Source organism: Centroberyx affinis, unplaced genomic scaffold (genome assembly GCF_046629955.1).
Source record: "Centroberyx affinis isolate AG114_WGS23_722 - 3 ecotype Tasmania unplaced genomic scaffold, CSIRO-AGI_Caff_v1 ptg002489l_1, whole genome shotgun sequence".
NCBI lineage: Eukaryota > Metazoa > Chordata > Actinopteri > Beryciformes > Berycidae > Centroberyx > Centroberyx affinis.
The window spans coordinates 35,077-51,059 of record NW_027280716.1 but is presented as its reverse complement, the minus strand read 5'-3'; the positions used below and the strand labels follow the sequence as shown (position 1 = coordinate 51,059).

Genomic DNA, 15,983 nt, shown 5'->3' with positions numbered 1-15,983 from the left:
TTATTGTAGGATCTCGAGAATGAGGTGGGAGGTCAAAACTATTATTTCATATCCTCTGCTCAGATGGAATCAGAGAAAACATGTAAGCTTGTTGATGTTTACCTTTGCACCCTCTCCACCCGCCTCTATTGAAATTGTGGCTAGTGGGGATTATTTTGCACCAACCCACACTGAGTAACACTAACCACAAGCTAGCAGGCTTGTAGAATTTCTATTACTGGTGATAATTTTAGCCAATATACTTAGCCAGCTGTGTCCAGGGCTTTATTTGACAAGCAATATAATTCATAACAGATAGTGCTCATGGGGAACTCAAAATGGACACTGAAAAAGTCTATGAAACACAGGAATGGGGTCTTGAAGGTTCCTTATTAATAAAACAAAATAATGATTCCGTTTTGAAGAAAATGGTGATTTCATGCAATTGGTGGCACCCATGGATATTGCTTCATTCATTATTGGTTGGAGAGAAGTCTGGTGTTTTTCAACCTTGAAGAAAAAGGTTGGTCAGTGTTGCAGTTTGTGTCCTTTTCTGCTATTAGTTTTCTAGTTTATCAAATCTTGCTTAGTTTTAGGTTAGTAAACCACAAATGACAACAAGCTTAATTAGCTAATTCAGGCACATTTAGAAAATGATCAAAGTGCACTGTCCCTTTCACAGATTCTAATAAAATTAAATTTCAAGTGGTGTGGATCTGAAACTCTGCACCCGACACCTTCTGCCTCTTGGCTGCACAATATGTTTGTTCTATTATATATTTATTTCTCAGTCTACCCGCCATAATTTTTCTGATGCTGGTGAAAGACCGGCAATAAAACACAGCAGGCAAGTCCAGGACACTGAACTAATACGAGAAGCCATAACAAAAATAATGCCCATTGAACAAAACATAAATCATGTGAATAAACCAACTGTCTGCGCCCCTATTCAGGCATGAGTGAGAGATGGCATTATGCAGAGATTTGTAAGTCTGCTGGGCTGTGTAATGCCAAGTTGATTAGTTTCGGAGGCCAGGAAAATAAAACTGTCAGACTGCATAAATCATAATTAATTGTAATTAATGGAACCAGTTTTGTTCTAATCATCACATAAATCGCAGAGCCTATTTCTGGTGAAAATGTCACTACTCACACTTTGTAATTGATGGCTTCTCTGAATACACTTTGGGTATTTAATCATCTATGTAAATGGGACACATTACTCAGGAAGTGATTAAAACAGGGGGGGGAACTACTATGAGCAAAATATAACAATTACACAACTAATGGACTCCCCACTATGTTCTCAAAGTTGGAGTTAAGCAGCTCTAAACTGGACTGAATAATCTGATTTGGGGGGGGGGTATCACATTTCATTTTCAAAGCAGCATGGTTTCCTCAGATATAAATACCACAAATATTTATTTACTCCACAAGAAAGGCAGATAGCGATCTCGATTCCACACTATATGAAATTTATTACATTGGAAGTACTGTACAAGAAATATAGAGCTGGTTTGCTTTATACCCTACAGGTAACAGGTCGTATCCTCTTAATATGCCATAGATCAAAGAAAGACAAGGGAGAATCAACCTGATTTACAGGAATGCTGTACATATCTGGTATCAAATATGGGCCATAACATTGCTCACAAATATACTAGTGGCTTAAATAAAACAGAAAAGGTAAATATTAACAGTCCCTGCTAAGTTTCTGGTGGGGTTGGTTTGTATATTTGAAAAAAACAACATAAAATAACTAAATCTATATATTTCCAGGGCTTTGGACCAAACTTACACTGTACAGACAGAACAATGAAGTTTTCAGATGCAGAAGCAGATCTCATACATACATACAATAAAACGGCTATCCTTTCAGCTCCACTCATGTTATATTTATCATGTTCACTCATGTTATATTGAACACGAGTGAACATGTTCTGAACATGTTAGCGCTGAACACGTACTGAGTGGAGCCGAGTAAACAACAAAAAAATAAAAAATAAAGAGGAAAAAGGAGGGGGAAAGAAAAAGCAATGTTTTCTTTCAAACTGAAAGCAAAAAAAAAAAATTATAACAGAGCATTCCTGATAGGACCTCCCGGATTTTAAAACCCGTCTCGTCGCTGGGAGCGTGCAGACTACCTCCCCACCCTCTCGGACGCCAGCAGCCGCCCTAACCAGACTCTGTGCCGCCGCCTCGCTCTCACTCCTTCCTGCGCTTCTTGTCGTGGTAGTCGTCCTTGGAGCGGCCGCTGGTGGAGGGCCTCTTGGAGCCGCCGTGCTGCTTAGCCTCCTCCAAGAACTTGTCCAGACCGAAGGGATCCTCCTCAAACTGGACCGGCCCTTCCCGCCGCTGCCCGTGGTCGGCGCCGGAGAACTCCCTGTCTGGAACGAACCTGATGGGGGAAATGGGCGGAAAGGGAAGAGAGAGTGAGAACGGCGCTGCATATTCCTTGTTTCTCTTACTGGTTTGAAGGTCATTTGACTGCGGGCTGAACATGTGAGGACAATTGAGCTCTTACAGGAATACATTGACATTTACAGGAATACACTGACAATTTTAGTTTTGCTGTTTGTCCTTCAAAGCATAAAAGGGTACTACCACAAGCTAACTGCTAGCAATTTGCTTTTTGGCTAACAGATGTGCAAAAACATTTTCCACCGCGAGAAGAAAAATGAGACTCAAAGATATTACTGGATCCAAAATGTCAAGGCATTCCACGAAACAGATGTCGTAATGCCTCAGAGAGCAGTGCTTAAGTTAAAGATTTGTCATGATATGTGTGCACGATGGTGTAGCGCCCCGTGGCCAGCCAGCCATTCCTAGAGGACAATGACAAGCTGGCGACTAAACATATGGGGCAGGCCATGCTCGACTAGTAGAGTGTGGCACTGCCGCCCCAAGGACAAGGGCTCCTGCTGGGACGTCATGTGCACGCTTGCCTTGTGCCGGAATGACCTCAAAAAAGTTTCAGGTCTTAATGAATGATTTTTTTTTTGCCTGAAGTGTTCATTATGATTGAGAAGGTTAAGAGTGACTTCTTAAGTGGTCCAGGTTCAGTAGTTTCACTCCTGATAAATAGAAAAGGACTCCCATGCTTGATAAATATGAACAACCGTTTCAAACCAGTGATCTCAGCCTGGGGTTTGGGACCCCCTGGGGGTGGTGAATTAATTTTACAGAGGTCAAATGCAGACTGTAAGCCCTAAGTGATGTCACTAGGGCTCCAGATCAAAACGGCTTGTAGAATCACATGATTTTTAAATAAGGAAACTATGGGAAAACGGGAGGAGTTTCAGATGTCACAGTTTCTCGGCTATCAGACACAATGACAAAATGCGTACATATGGAAGGGCAAGGGAGAAAAACAGTTTTGTACAATATGGGACCTTTAAACATAACCGGTTATGCTAATGAGCAAATTCAGACAATTAATTAGCAAATATTTCTATGTCAACATACATGTCTCCACATAACACAAGGGTGGTATATTAATATGAACTCCCTATCCATATCTAAATCTTTCCTCATTAATATGCAAATTTATGCAGTAAGGTGCTCCAAAATCTAATCAGATCTTTTACTCTATAGGGGAAACCTGTGGTGTAAGTATGAAGTTTCTACCATGTAGTGTTCTTGAGATGTTGTGCTCTTAAGACAGATAGATACACAGACAGACAGACGCCACCATGATGACATAATGTCCCGCATGCCCTGTGATGCCGGGACATAAAAATTAATATTTTCAGCCTCCAGGTTATCTTCAGTAATTAAGCATGTTATATGTGGGAATCATTTTGCTTTTACAGGAAGCACTGATTTAAACAAGTCTCTGTTTATTATGACAATTTTTTAATGTACCTATGACTCCCTAGAAACCAGTGACTACTGAGTGAATTATCAGAATCAAGGTAAAAAAGTAAATAGTTAACTATGCAAACATGTAAGTCAATAAATACATCAATGAAGTAAATAAACGTTTCACAAAAAGATGTTAAAAACAAACAACATCCGTAATTCCATTAATCCACTGGTACCTGTTGTTGTGCATGAGTGTGTCAAAGTCATCTGCGTAGGTGTCCTTGTCGATGTTCTTGCTGGGCCGGTAGATGTTCTGGGCCATGTCTCTGCCGCTGCGGAACGGCTGGTCGTACACATTGTACGTCTCATCCTCACCGCCGGCAAAACCGCTATCCATACCCTGGAGAGGGAGAGAGCAACAGAAAAACATGAAGAGTGCACAAAAAATTTAATACCTGGAACTTTTGAAGTGAGGCTCTCCCTGCATATATAAATCTTAGCTGGCTGTTTGCCACCACCTACCACCTAAAAGATGAAAACAAAGTTGTCATGCAAACTATTCTGTGTTCCCTCTTTGTATGTGGCTTGTGAGTGACTTCCAGGAGTGCGTTTTCCTTGCTTAAGACTCTTGAATAGACTACCTGTCACCCATGAAGGTTGTTTTGCAACTCAAGTTTTCAATCCTGTTCCCATCCTCATGCAAAACACAAACCACTGAAAACTTTACCACCGAAGCCTAAACACTGGAGGTGAAATGAAACCTTTTTGCTATGAAGACTGGAGTAGATGTTTTAACTGCAGCAATGTAGGTCTGTGTGAAGCCTTGGAAGCCAAAACATCTCACTTGGCTGAGGCAAGTTTTTTCTGGTAGATGTTTCCCCCACATCGCAGGGCCAGGAATCCAGTCTTGTTCGTATTTATATTTTTGTCCAGTGAACACAAAACGCATCTATATCTATATTATTTAGTAAAAGGAATGAGCATGAGTTTGTATTCATAATCTAAGCTGTATGTGTTCTAACCTTGTTCTGGTTGAAGAGTCGCTGGTCGTACTGGGCCTCACTGGAGGAACGAGGGTTGGGCATGCCCAGAGCGATGAGCTCGCTGATGTCTCTGTCCTGGTCCCTCTGCAGCTTCGACCTGGAAATGAGCACACACACTTTACAAACAAATTGTATATTTCTATCCACATGCACAATAACTTGTCAAGGATATAATAATAGGGACACAGAACAATGCCTGGACCGCAGCATGGATGCGTAGCAATATCACACATGAAGAAAACAAATGGCACTGACACACACACAAGAGAGGAGGGTGAGATGAAATTCAGTATGGAAAAATAAGTGGCAGAAGATTTTAGCTAAAAGTTAAATTCATAATTCTACATTTCTACAAAACCGCAATATTTTCCATTCTGTAGCGTCAAAACAATGACTGAAGTCGCAAATACATGGTAATTTGATGGTGTCATGCTTCCGTAAAACAACATTTCCAGTTTAAACAGGATGTTGGGGCGGAATACTGTGCAAGGGGAACTGTTCAAAAGTTGAAAATGTAGAAACAAAGTAAAAATTATGGATTTTGTTTGCAATTATCTAGTTAAATAAGTGTACCTTATTACATTTAGCTAACAAAGTGAATAGGTCATACTCATTTCATTGTGACTTTAAAATCTTGACTATTTGTCCTTCAACAAACAGCTATTCCAAGGTTAAGTACCAAGCAATCTAAGATAATGAGGTTTCTTTCTTTCGACAGCTGGAATTGTCATTGTAATGAGCACTCGTCTGATTTTCACTTCCACCCCCCCCCACGGACCCACAATTACATCAACTGACAACCTGACAGTGCACCCACATTTATGCACAAAGACAGACCCCACACACACACACACACACACAAAAATCACACATCTCACATGCGCATATGGGCTCTGGATCATTGCAGACAAGGGCTAATGCTTGAGAGCTATGCGGCATCCTGCTGCGTTTGTTCAGTATTACTGCCGGCCCCATGAATGATTCAGCAGTGAGCGGTACATCTGTGCGAAGTGTGTATATGTGTATGAGGGGGAGAGGGAGGGGGAGAGAGAGAGTGAGGGGGGTGGGGGGTGGGGTGTTCATGTGCAGGGTGTTAAAAGTGCGTGTCCAGCACCTCTTATCGGGAGCAGCTCTGGAAATGTTCCTGTCGTGCTGTCTCTCTTTCCTTCGGTCATGGCGGATTTCGTCACGCTCCCTGGCATCACCGTCCTCGCCACCTGACGTGTGAGAGGGGGAGATGGACGGATGGAGAGAGGGACAAGGAGTGAAAAGGAACATGATGGAAAACCAGAAAACAAATATGGAGGGAAATGGGAGACAGAACAGAGAGGGAGGGGGTGAAAAGAAACATGAGGAAACAAAGAGGAGAGAGGGAGTGAAAAGGAGTGGAGGTGGATTGTAGGTAAAGACGAAAGAGCCAGAGAGGAATAGGGGTGTTGGAGGAGAGAAGGAAAACAGACAGATGTGTAAGCGAGGGCAGAGGGATGGGAAGGGATGTGAGGCAGGGGATTGATGGAGAAACACCAGGAGAGGGAGGAGAAAGTGAGAGACAAAGTGTCAGAGGTCAGTAAACTTGCAAAACAAAAACAAAAACACAGCTGACAGCTGGGGGTTTGCTAGAATTTATAACCGCTTCCATTTTCGTTTTAGTTCTCCTTAATGATAGGATTCCACAGCAATTCTCTTATTGTTTTGCTATACAAAAACACGCATTTTCAAATTTTTGCATTCACAATGCATGCAATGCGTTACGCTCTTTAAATGGTCATTATTCCAAAACTGTGCATAAAAACAGGACATGCCACATTGATTTTTGTTCCCTAAAATATATGTAAATAAGCAGTAGGGAAGCAGAAACATCATTTCACAGCTTACTGGTCATGTCAACACCAGTGGGTTGAATATTGTCGTCATGACTAATGCCACTATCATGTTAAAGTGTTGGAATTGGTAACAGCACTGACAACTGAGTCTGCTCTACACACGCATACATAACTAAACAAGATTCGTACATAAATATCACATGGATCTACACATACACACAAGAGAGTCATACACACTTGGATAATAACAGCACACCGTAAGCACAGTACCATATGGACTAGAGTCAGACAGGTATACTGGGGTACTGATAGTATTGGACGATTTTTTAACTTTTTCTTTTTCTTGGCCCATATCTTTAGGACTCACCTTTGTCTCCGTGGCCTTTGATCCCTGCTCTGCGATCTCGGGCCATCTGGGCCAGCTCCCTCAGCTTCTCCTCCTTCTTCTCCTTCTCCTTCTGGGCCATCTTCTTCTCTACCTGGGCACGCATCTCCACTGCCTCTCTGGCCTATAGAAAATGAGTGCAACAGCAAATTAGGATTAAAATAGATCACCAACATTACAAGAAACCATTAGTAAGGCAAGTGCAAGGGTCTAAATTCATAATGCCCTGATAACACATATGACAAAAAATGTCCATGACCATTGAATGATCATGTAAGATAATTTAAATATGTACAAAAAGGTTTATGTTTCAGGCAATGCAACAATGCTGGACAACAGTGTGAAACCAAGATCCATGAGGGCCAACAGTGCAGTACCTTTCTGTCAGCGATGTAGAGAGCCTCGGCCAGCTTGGCAAAGTTTTCATTAATGTGAACTGTTTGCAGCCCCCTGCCGTCAGCGGCCAGACGCTTGTCAAGAGGAATGGTGTAGCCCTGGGAGAAATCACAGACAGATCGAGAGAGAGGCATGATCAGACAGGGAAAAAAAATGGCAGCGGGGCAGGGAAATGAGAATCACCATGAAATATAAACAGGATCCTGAAATTCCAAAACAAAACAAAAAAAAGGCCTGGGAGAAACATATTCCTGCTTGAGCTACCAACAACAACAACAAGGTTTGCCCTTTAGAAATGGACAGAAGTGGTCAGATTGATTCTTTGCGCCCCAGGAGAGTCTGGCTCCTGTGTTGCATTACCTTCGCGTTCTTCCAGTTGGAGATGCATGGGGGAATCTTCCACTCCTGTTGCTCCTTGACTGTCATCTAAAAGAATAGAGAGAGAAGCCTAGTGTTAAACTTTAACGTTAACTTACTGGACGATGCAGGCAACTTTCATTATTAATATTGATTTCAAATGTATCGATACCGTATCAAAGTGTATTTAAAAGCAAAAGCAAAACGCTGGTTTTGCACAATAGGATCCTAAGTGTTTAACTAGTTTATGGGTAATTCTGTAGAGAAAATGAATTGAGCGTATTCTGATTAAATTAGAAAAGCAAAAAACGATTCAAAGACAAAAACAGTTATAAACACGTATAATTCAATATGCTTCACATTAACATTTTCAACCAATTGGATTAAGTTGTGCATTCTCAAGAGGTATTGCAAACCAAACTCTACCTTTCTGCTTGGAGAATGCATGACAGGTGCAGGAGGAGAGGGAGGCCCACGAGGAATCTTCTTGTTGATCCTGAAACACATATATATATATATATACACAGGTCACACTTCTTTCTCATTTTGCCTCAAATGCCTCAACTGCCCCATGAGAACCAAGTTATTAAAAGTCAGTATGTAGATACTGCTTGGTTTCAGTGGGAAAAATAGTCGCAAAGACAGTTACAACAAACTGTGACCTTGGAATTAGCAAGTTCCATCTGGCATTTTGATCCAAAATGAGTTCTTCATATAATTGAGCTTAATATTAGGGATGGGTACGATTAGTTGAATACTCAATTACCCGAAATAGCTGAAATCAACTTTTGACTTCCAGATGAATAATGCACAATAATTACTGAAATTATTTATCATTTTCAGTCAAATAAAAAGCCATGTCCTGCCTAAAATGCAATGGTTAACAGTGCATGTTTAAAATAATCCTGGCTAATTTTTGATCGAGTTTGAACGGTGCTGTGGGTGACGCACTCAGCTGGGTAGAAACTGATTAGTATCACAGGGTCACTGAAGCGGAGTAGCTGCTGATGAGACCCTGGAAGCTGGCATGAATGATGCAGATCCCCGCCTCCAGACCGCCACAGTTATTTATTAAAAATCTCTTTTTGGGGAGGACTACTGCGCTATGGAAGCAGAGCAAAAAAGAGATACAACTTTACTTGAACCAGCAATGCATCCAAACCAACTGGAATCCAGTCCAATGTCACAGAGGAACGAAAAGCATTTCCAGAAGCTTGGTGCCAAACAGTAGCTTGCCAGTCCTGCTACCTCTGTACCCGCTGAGTATTTAACAGACTCTGTAAGCACCTCGTACTATGAGAATTAGGCTCAAACATAGTCAGCTGGGATTGTGATTTTTTTTAATGTTTCTTTTAAATCTGATCAGGCATATTGGTCTGTTATGGCCTGGACCTGTTATGGGGAGTATATAACTTGCAACAGCTTAAATTCTTTTGATGCCTTTTAATGCCAGTTAAAATAAAATACAAGACCAATTTTGCAACCGAGAAAAATGCACCAAGATATCTTTAAGACCTCTAAAATGTATGACTTAAAGTGATTTATCTAACTGTATTTAAGACTGTTTAGGCAATGAAATTAGATAATATAATTGAATTAATATAATTCTATATAATTAATCAATATGTCATTAACATAATTCAAGTCATGATGCTTTTTAAGGACCTGCACACACCTTGTATAATCTAGCAAACAGGTGTTTACAAGTGGCTGAAGTTACTGTGACAGAGTTGTGTTTACATACTTGAAGCGTGGAGGTTCCATGGGGTCCTTTTGCATCTCCACCATGCGGATCACCCTCTGCTTGGCCCCCGAGTTGAAGGCCACTCCCTGCTGGGATGGGGTGTATCTTGGGGAAAGAAACAAGACGCGTCACCACATATAGGAGTTTTACACTCTCATACATACACAGATCATAAACAAGTTGAAATAGCTACAACAGTTCTCAAAGTGTTTCATATGTTCGTCTATCCTACCCTGTGGCCAAATAATGCATGGACTGTCATTAGAATTTTGAACCATTCTGAATTATTTGCCCACTTGACTGCATTAGACAGTTGAATACACTCCAGAGATACAAAAAAAAAATATAGCATGTGATCAAAACGGTAAACCTTGAGTATATTGAATTGGCTTAAACTTCCTTTTTATAAGAGTATATCAACATATATTGCACAGTGGAACAACCAAAATGTTTAAAGAGCATTTCCACAGCATTTTTTTTTTTTTAACACAATGTGTTTGTATGGGTGCAACATATTCGAGTGGCGTCTAATCAGGTGAGTATCAACACTAGGATTTGAAGAACTGATTCTGAATTGGCCTAAATAAAATCATGATGAATCGGAGAACTGTTAACCAGCCCTAATATATACCTGATGTACTGTGCGGGGGCCTGTTTGTCTGCTGCTCTCACAGGCATGGCAGCGGCGATCTTTTGAGAAACCTGCTTGTCCAAGGCGGCACGCGTCTTCTCTGTCAGCTACACACAAAGGAAACAGACCCATAGAATTTGAACTGATAGAACAGTCATTCAAATCTACATGCTTGAATGGCTTGCTTGGCATTTGGCTGGTACACTTACAATGGCTGCTATAGAATGTTTGATAATGATGTTATGGAAATCAGTGTTGATTTGGAGCACAAGACTCAGAAAGCTGATGTGTTACCATGGCAACGACATCATCAACTACCTGTCATCTGGACAGGTAGTTGTGATGAACGTTCTAACTTTCTGAGTCTTGTGTTCTGTCCACTCATTAAATAAATATTTACATGACAATATTATCAAAATCCTATAGATGCCATGTTAGGTGAACCAAAGGAAATTACCATGACACACTAGGAAGTGTTGTTAATATCTATTCAAGCTCTGTGGACAGACCTCAGTGTCCAAGCTAAAAGAAAACAATTGTAGCTAAAGGCATAGTGACTACGTTTACATGTAGATTATCAACTCAACCCAACTCACTACCTAAATAAATAATTAGATTTAAAAAATCTATAATAAATTGCATTGTTACAATAGCTAAAGGTATCTACAGGTTTCAGAAAGCCATACATGGAATAGAAGTAAACCTAATTTAAAAGCCAGAAGAAACAAAAGCTATCAAAACCAGCCTACATCTGACTGAGCGTAGCAAATGACCGTTCTGAAGATATAAAAGAACAGGAAGTTTGCTATGGAAAAGTTCAATATGCAAGGAAAAAAACTACATACATAATTTTGGATTAAACCTGTCATTACATGGTGAAAAAAATAAGAAACCTGTCATTACATGGTGAAAAATAAGATCTTTAATAACTGTATTTAAGACATTTGAACACTTTCAAACTTTAAATTCAGATAATTTATTTTAAGATATCTTATGGACCTGCAGATACCCAGTAGATGTTTACATGAAAAATCAATTTTCAATTAGACTGAGCCAAGATGGATTATCTGGCCTTATCTTGCAATGAATATCAGATTAAATGAAACTTGAATGATCCCTATGGGGGAACTGGGTAAAGGATATTCTATGATCTTAGAGAGTCTTGAACTCTATGTCCCATACAAAACTAAATCTAATGGCAACCTGCCTGTCACCTTGGCCTTTCCAAAAATAATGGAACCCCATACCTACACAGAGCACCATGACTCACCTCTTTGACGGCCTCCTCGTCGGGCCTCTGTAGTTCTGGAGCATCGGCATTCAGAACCTCCTTGGGAAGTAGGTCTGTGTACTTGCTGAAGATCACCTGCACAAATAAAAGACGAGAACAACTGTAACTTATGAGGCTGCTTGATGTAATCACATCATGAAGTGACATGCACCATTGAAATGGATTGTGTGTATTAGAAGTCAGTTATATCAAAGAGTGATGACATGTCTGACAATGCGTGTAAGTGGTGGTGTGTGTGTAACTGGTAGGTCATGTGAAACACAGCATCTTCACTGTTTATGTCTTAAGCCTAGGTCAGACTAGATTTTAGCACCCATTCTAAGTCTGACTGGTATTTGTGTCTATACCTTATCCTTGCCCTGTCCTTGTCTGGCGATGGCATCATATTTGATCTTTCCTTCTGCGTCCACCTGCACCGCCAGGGCATTGGATGTCTTTTTCTTCCTGCCCATCTCCAGGGGAAACTGGGCCACATGGATCTCCGGGAAAGCTCCTCCATCTCCGAAGTCCTACAGAAACACAGATTGAAAGGACAAGATGAGGAGATGGAAGTGAAATTAAGTGGTCATGCTTTCTTGCATGGCTCTATGGCAGTGTCTCCTCTACATTCAACAGTAGGCCAATGCAGCACTGCCAGAGGATATGAGGAATAAAAAAAGAATTCAAGCGCTGTTCTGTGTCTCTAAAAACACTACACATATACATCAAATGTTTTCAATTAATGCTTTAAACAAAACATTTACCTGAAACTGAACTTATCTTAACAGTCCAACAACACAAAGAACAACTAAAACTGGTACCAAAATAAGGACGGATGTGGAAACATGCAGAGACAATAACCCCATACCACCACCAAATAAATCTGTAAGCAAGTCTGTGAGTAATCATGTTTGCGATAACTGTCTCTACAATGAAGCTGTGTTTTCAAATAAAACTAATTTACCTCAAGTGAGCGAGGCACCCAGCCCTTTCTGTGTCCGTAGGGAGGAGGCTCTCTGCGGGATGAAACCAGGGCGGTGGAGTAGGACTTCTGGGCCCGGAGCCTCTCCTCTGCCTCCAGCTGGTCCTGCGACAGCTGGGTCGGCGCCGGTAAAAAACTGGACAAACACAAATATGTACAGAGCTTCAATCACAATGTTATGTGTACGTTAGCTCGCTTGCTATTGGGCCTTGCTAACGTTAGCCAACTGTGATATTTAGCTACTAACGTTAACTTACACATTAAAGATGGTTCTTGTGTTTTGAAACAGGCGCTAACACCAATTATAACATGGAAATAATGTGATAATAAATATAACGTTAATTGTGCGTATAAAACGTCGCTTGTTGTCATAAACTGTTGATAAACATGTAGCTAACAAGCAAGCTAAGCTATGAACATGCCAACGTGCAAGGCCAGCTAGTTAAATGACGTTCAACTAAAGCTAGCTAGCTAGCTTAGCTAACACCGTTAGCTTTGACCGAGGTAGCAAACGATCGCACACAACCCAAAAATATCAATACAAAACGTTTAGCCTATTCCGTGTATATGATAGCGCTTCACTTGTATGACAGAGAATGCGACACAAAATAATTTGTGATGACAAATTAGTTCAAAAACACATGTAAGGCTTTGTCACCGAACTCACCTCGCAAGAGACATTTTTCTCCTTTCTTCCTTAGCAAGGAATCGCACATGCGCAGTGCCAGACAATAGAACAGAACAGAACAGAACAGAACAGAATAGAATAGAATAGACAATATAGAATTTAGAATCATCATTATCCTTTTGCAATACGTTTTTCTTAATATCGTTCACCAGCAAATATAATTTTTCACCAAAAAAGGAAGTATATATATACAGTACATAAATATATGGATACACATTTATTATTATTGTTTGCATTTATTTGCATTTTTGCACTGTCTCTATAGTTTTTTTTTTATTATGTAGGCTACATTACCTTTATTTTTTTTAATCTTATTACCTCTTCTCTTTTCCCTGGTAGGCTACTGTTCTGCCAGTTGCTGCTGTGGCACCCAAATTTCCCCAAGGGGATTAATAAAGTGATATATTATCTTATCAGGATTATTTTTGCCAGTTGTTAACTGTTAGGCCTATTTGATGATTTAGCTGAGGTCAGAGCTTCTTAAACTATGGATTGGTGAACCAAAGTGGGTTGTGTTCCTGTTTCTTATGGGTCCCCACCATATGGTTATGTAATGTACTACTAGTGTGGGAATGTAATATCTCATCTAGTAATCTGGTACATGAGAAAAAGGCAGTTATTGTGATCAGAAGGAACAATTTGCCACTTAACTTTGATTTTCCAAAGCAATTTGACTTTCAGTGCAAGCTGGCTCTTAGGAAACCAAAAGCACACAGCAGTGATAGAATCTCAATGAAGAGTCTGTCAATAGAGATTGCCCCTCAGCAGCTGAGTGCTCTGGTGAGAGAGCAAACAGAGCAGAGTGCAATCAGCAAGAAATCCATATGGGGATTTGCTTACACACATTCTCAATAAATATCACAAGTCGTTTCAAGTTGTCTCATCTTGAGTCACAAGCAAGTCTCAGTCTATGCATGCACAAGTCCAGATCAAGGGAAAGTAATTTCCCTTATGTGACAAGTAAGTCTCAAATCACCAGTTTTGGGCTCAAGTCTAACTCAAGGTGAAGTTACAATCCCTTGAGGACACACCTCTGCCTGACGTCTTGTCTTTCCTGGACAACATGTGTGATTTTATAAAATAAATAAATAAAAACTCTCAAGACTCATTAAGAGATAAAACTAAAACACTGTGAAGAGTGCTTTGGCTTGTTATCTCTTCGCAGGAAACTAAATTTAGTAGCCAAGCATGTTTTTGTTTCACACACTAAGCTGTTTTAATTCTACATCACACCCACTTAGTGAATGGAGTGGTTTATACCTTACCACTTAGTCCTTGAGGGACAGACTCCAAAAGGCTGGGACAGCACAGCACCATTACCTTCAGGCACATTCACACATGCCTGCTGGCTATGTTCTGGGTGTGTGGTGTCTGTAGGCCTGTATTCACATCCTCTTATGTCCTCTTAATCGCATGGGACAAACCACAAACACGCTGAATTTGTAATGCAGGTTGACATGCGCACAGGGTATTAAATTTAACCAAGAGTGCAAAGCAACAATAACAGAATTCCCTGCTCCCACAAACACTATGTTATGAGATTACTTTTCTTTATCTTGAACTATTCTAAAGTATCTGCTAGCAACCTCTTTGGGAATTGTGCTGGGCACATCCGGATTATGCCCCATACAGAACAGTCCTCTAGCTTTCATACTAAAAAACTCTTTCCATAGCGTGATAGCCCTTTTTTTCACTACAGTCAGTCCAATCTGATAGGGCTGCCATTTACTATCGGCCCCAATAACTCTATTTCCCTTTCCAAAGTCTGTGATCCTATGTTGTATAATGCTATCATAAGGCTGTATCCCAGGTTGTGACATATTCTTTCTTTTCACTTAAAGCAATATTCCACTTGGGGATTATTCGGCACTTGACCGCCATGAAAACCACAATAACAACTAGATCATTCATTTCAACAAGGCCAAAATAGCCTGAAAACGTACATTTAACACGTTTGTGAACATATTCAACAACAGATCCCACTACTGTTATTTTCAATTGACTGTGGGTCCAACGTTTTAGAACATAATTCCGCAGAATAGCATTTTTATTGATAGAAGAGAACATAGCAGAGGGATACCATTTAGGAGAGATAGTTCCTGTTTGGGAGACTGGATCTAGTTTTATTTTTAAATACTAATTTTAGTGTAAACCAAGAATAGAAATGCAAAATGAGGACAGACCTAGGACTGATTTGTTGTCTTAAAAGCGGGATCTGTTGTTGAATCTGTTCACAAATGTGTTAACTGTAAGTTTTCAGGCTATTTTTGTGGCCTCATTCAAATGAATGGCAAGTAAAAATCGGAACGTTACAAACTCATCCCCGCTACATCCGATCTTTGTGAGTAGTTTATATTCTGGTTTTCATGGTGGTCAAGTGCCGAATAACCTCCATGTTAAGTGGAATATAGCTTTAAGTTTTAAGAACCCCTGGCCAATAAGCAACTGACCCATAAACAGTGTCAGACATGACTCCTTAGAGAAGTCTTTTTCCAATGTTCAGCATGGCTAAGCAAACATTTTAGCCCCATGTCACTCCAAATTTAAGGCCTAGCCTAATGGTTTACTACACCTGAGAGTGTGGGCAATAACATGAGACAGAGACAGAGAGAACAGCGAGTTCAGTTATACCAGTGCTATGACGTCCTCACTTTTTAGCCTTTTAGTCAGCTTGGTGTGAAAAGCTTTGATCTCTCTCTCTGTTTCAGCCTTGGGCTATGACAGAGATCAACCGAGGCCATATTTCCACTGTGAGCTCCTTCCTCTCTTTACCTATTAGTTTTGAAGAGAAAGGCTGTGGTGAACGGACCGGGGCCTTAATGTGACTGTGACCCATTGCCTCTTCTAGTCCCTAACTCCCTGCTAAGCGCTTGGTTGATTT

General features: G+C 40.5%; 1 protein-coding gene across 1 annotated transcript; it reads right to left on the bottom strand.

The window, feature by feature from the left end:
• Positions 1–1,425: 1,425 nt before the first annotated feature.
• snw1 (SNW domain containing 1) lies at positions 1,426–13,120 on the bottom strand. Its single transcript, XM_071534112.1, has 14 exons — positions 13,082–13,120; positions 12,397–12,550; positions 11,801–11,962; positions 11,433–11,528; positions 10,163–10,269; positions 9,532–9,636; positions 8,214–8,283; positions 7,791–7,856; positions 7,412–7,528; positions 7,017–7,158; positions 5,941–6,043; positions 4,806–4,923; positions 4,020–4,183; positions 1,426–2,377 (listed from the first exon to the last, which is right to left on the bottom strand). Exons 1-14 carry the CDS (start codon positions 13,093–13,095, stop codon positions 2,185–2,187), a joined length of 1,611 nt encoding a protein of 536 aa, XP_071390213.1. The 5' UTR covers positions 13,096–13,120; the 3' UTR covers positions 1,426–2,184.
• Between the last annotated feature and the right edge of the window lie 2,863 nt (positions 13,121–15,983).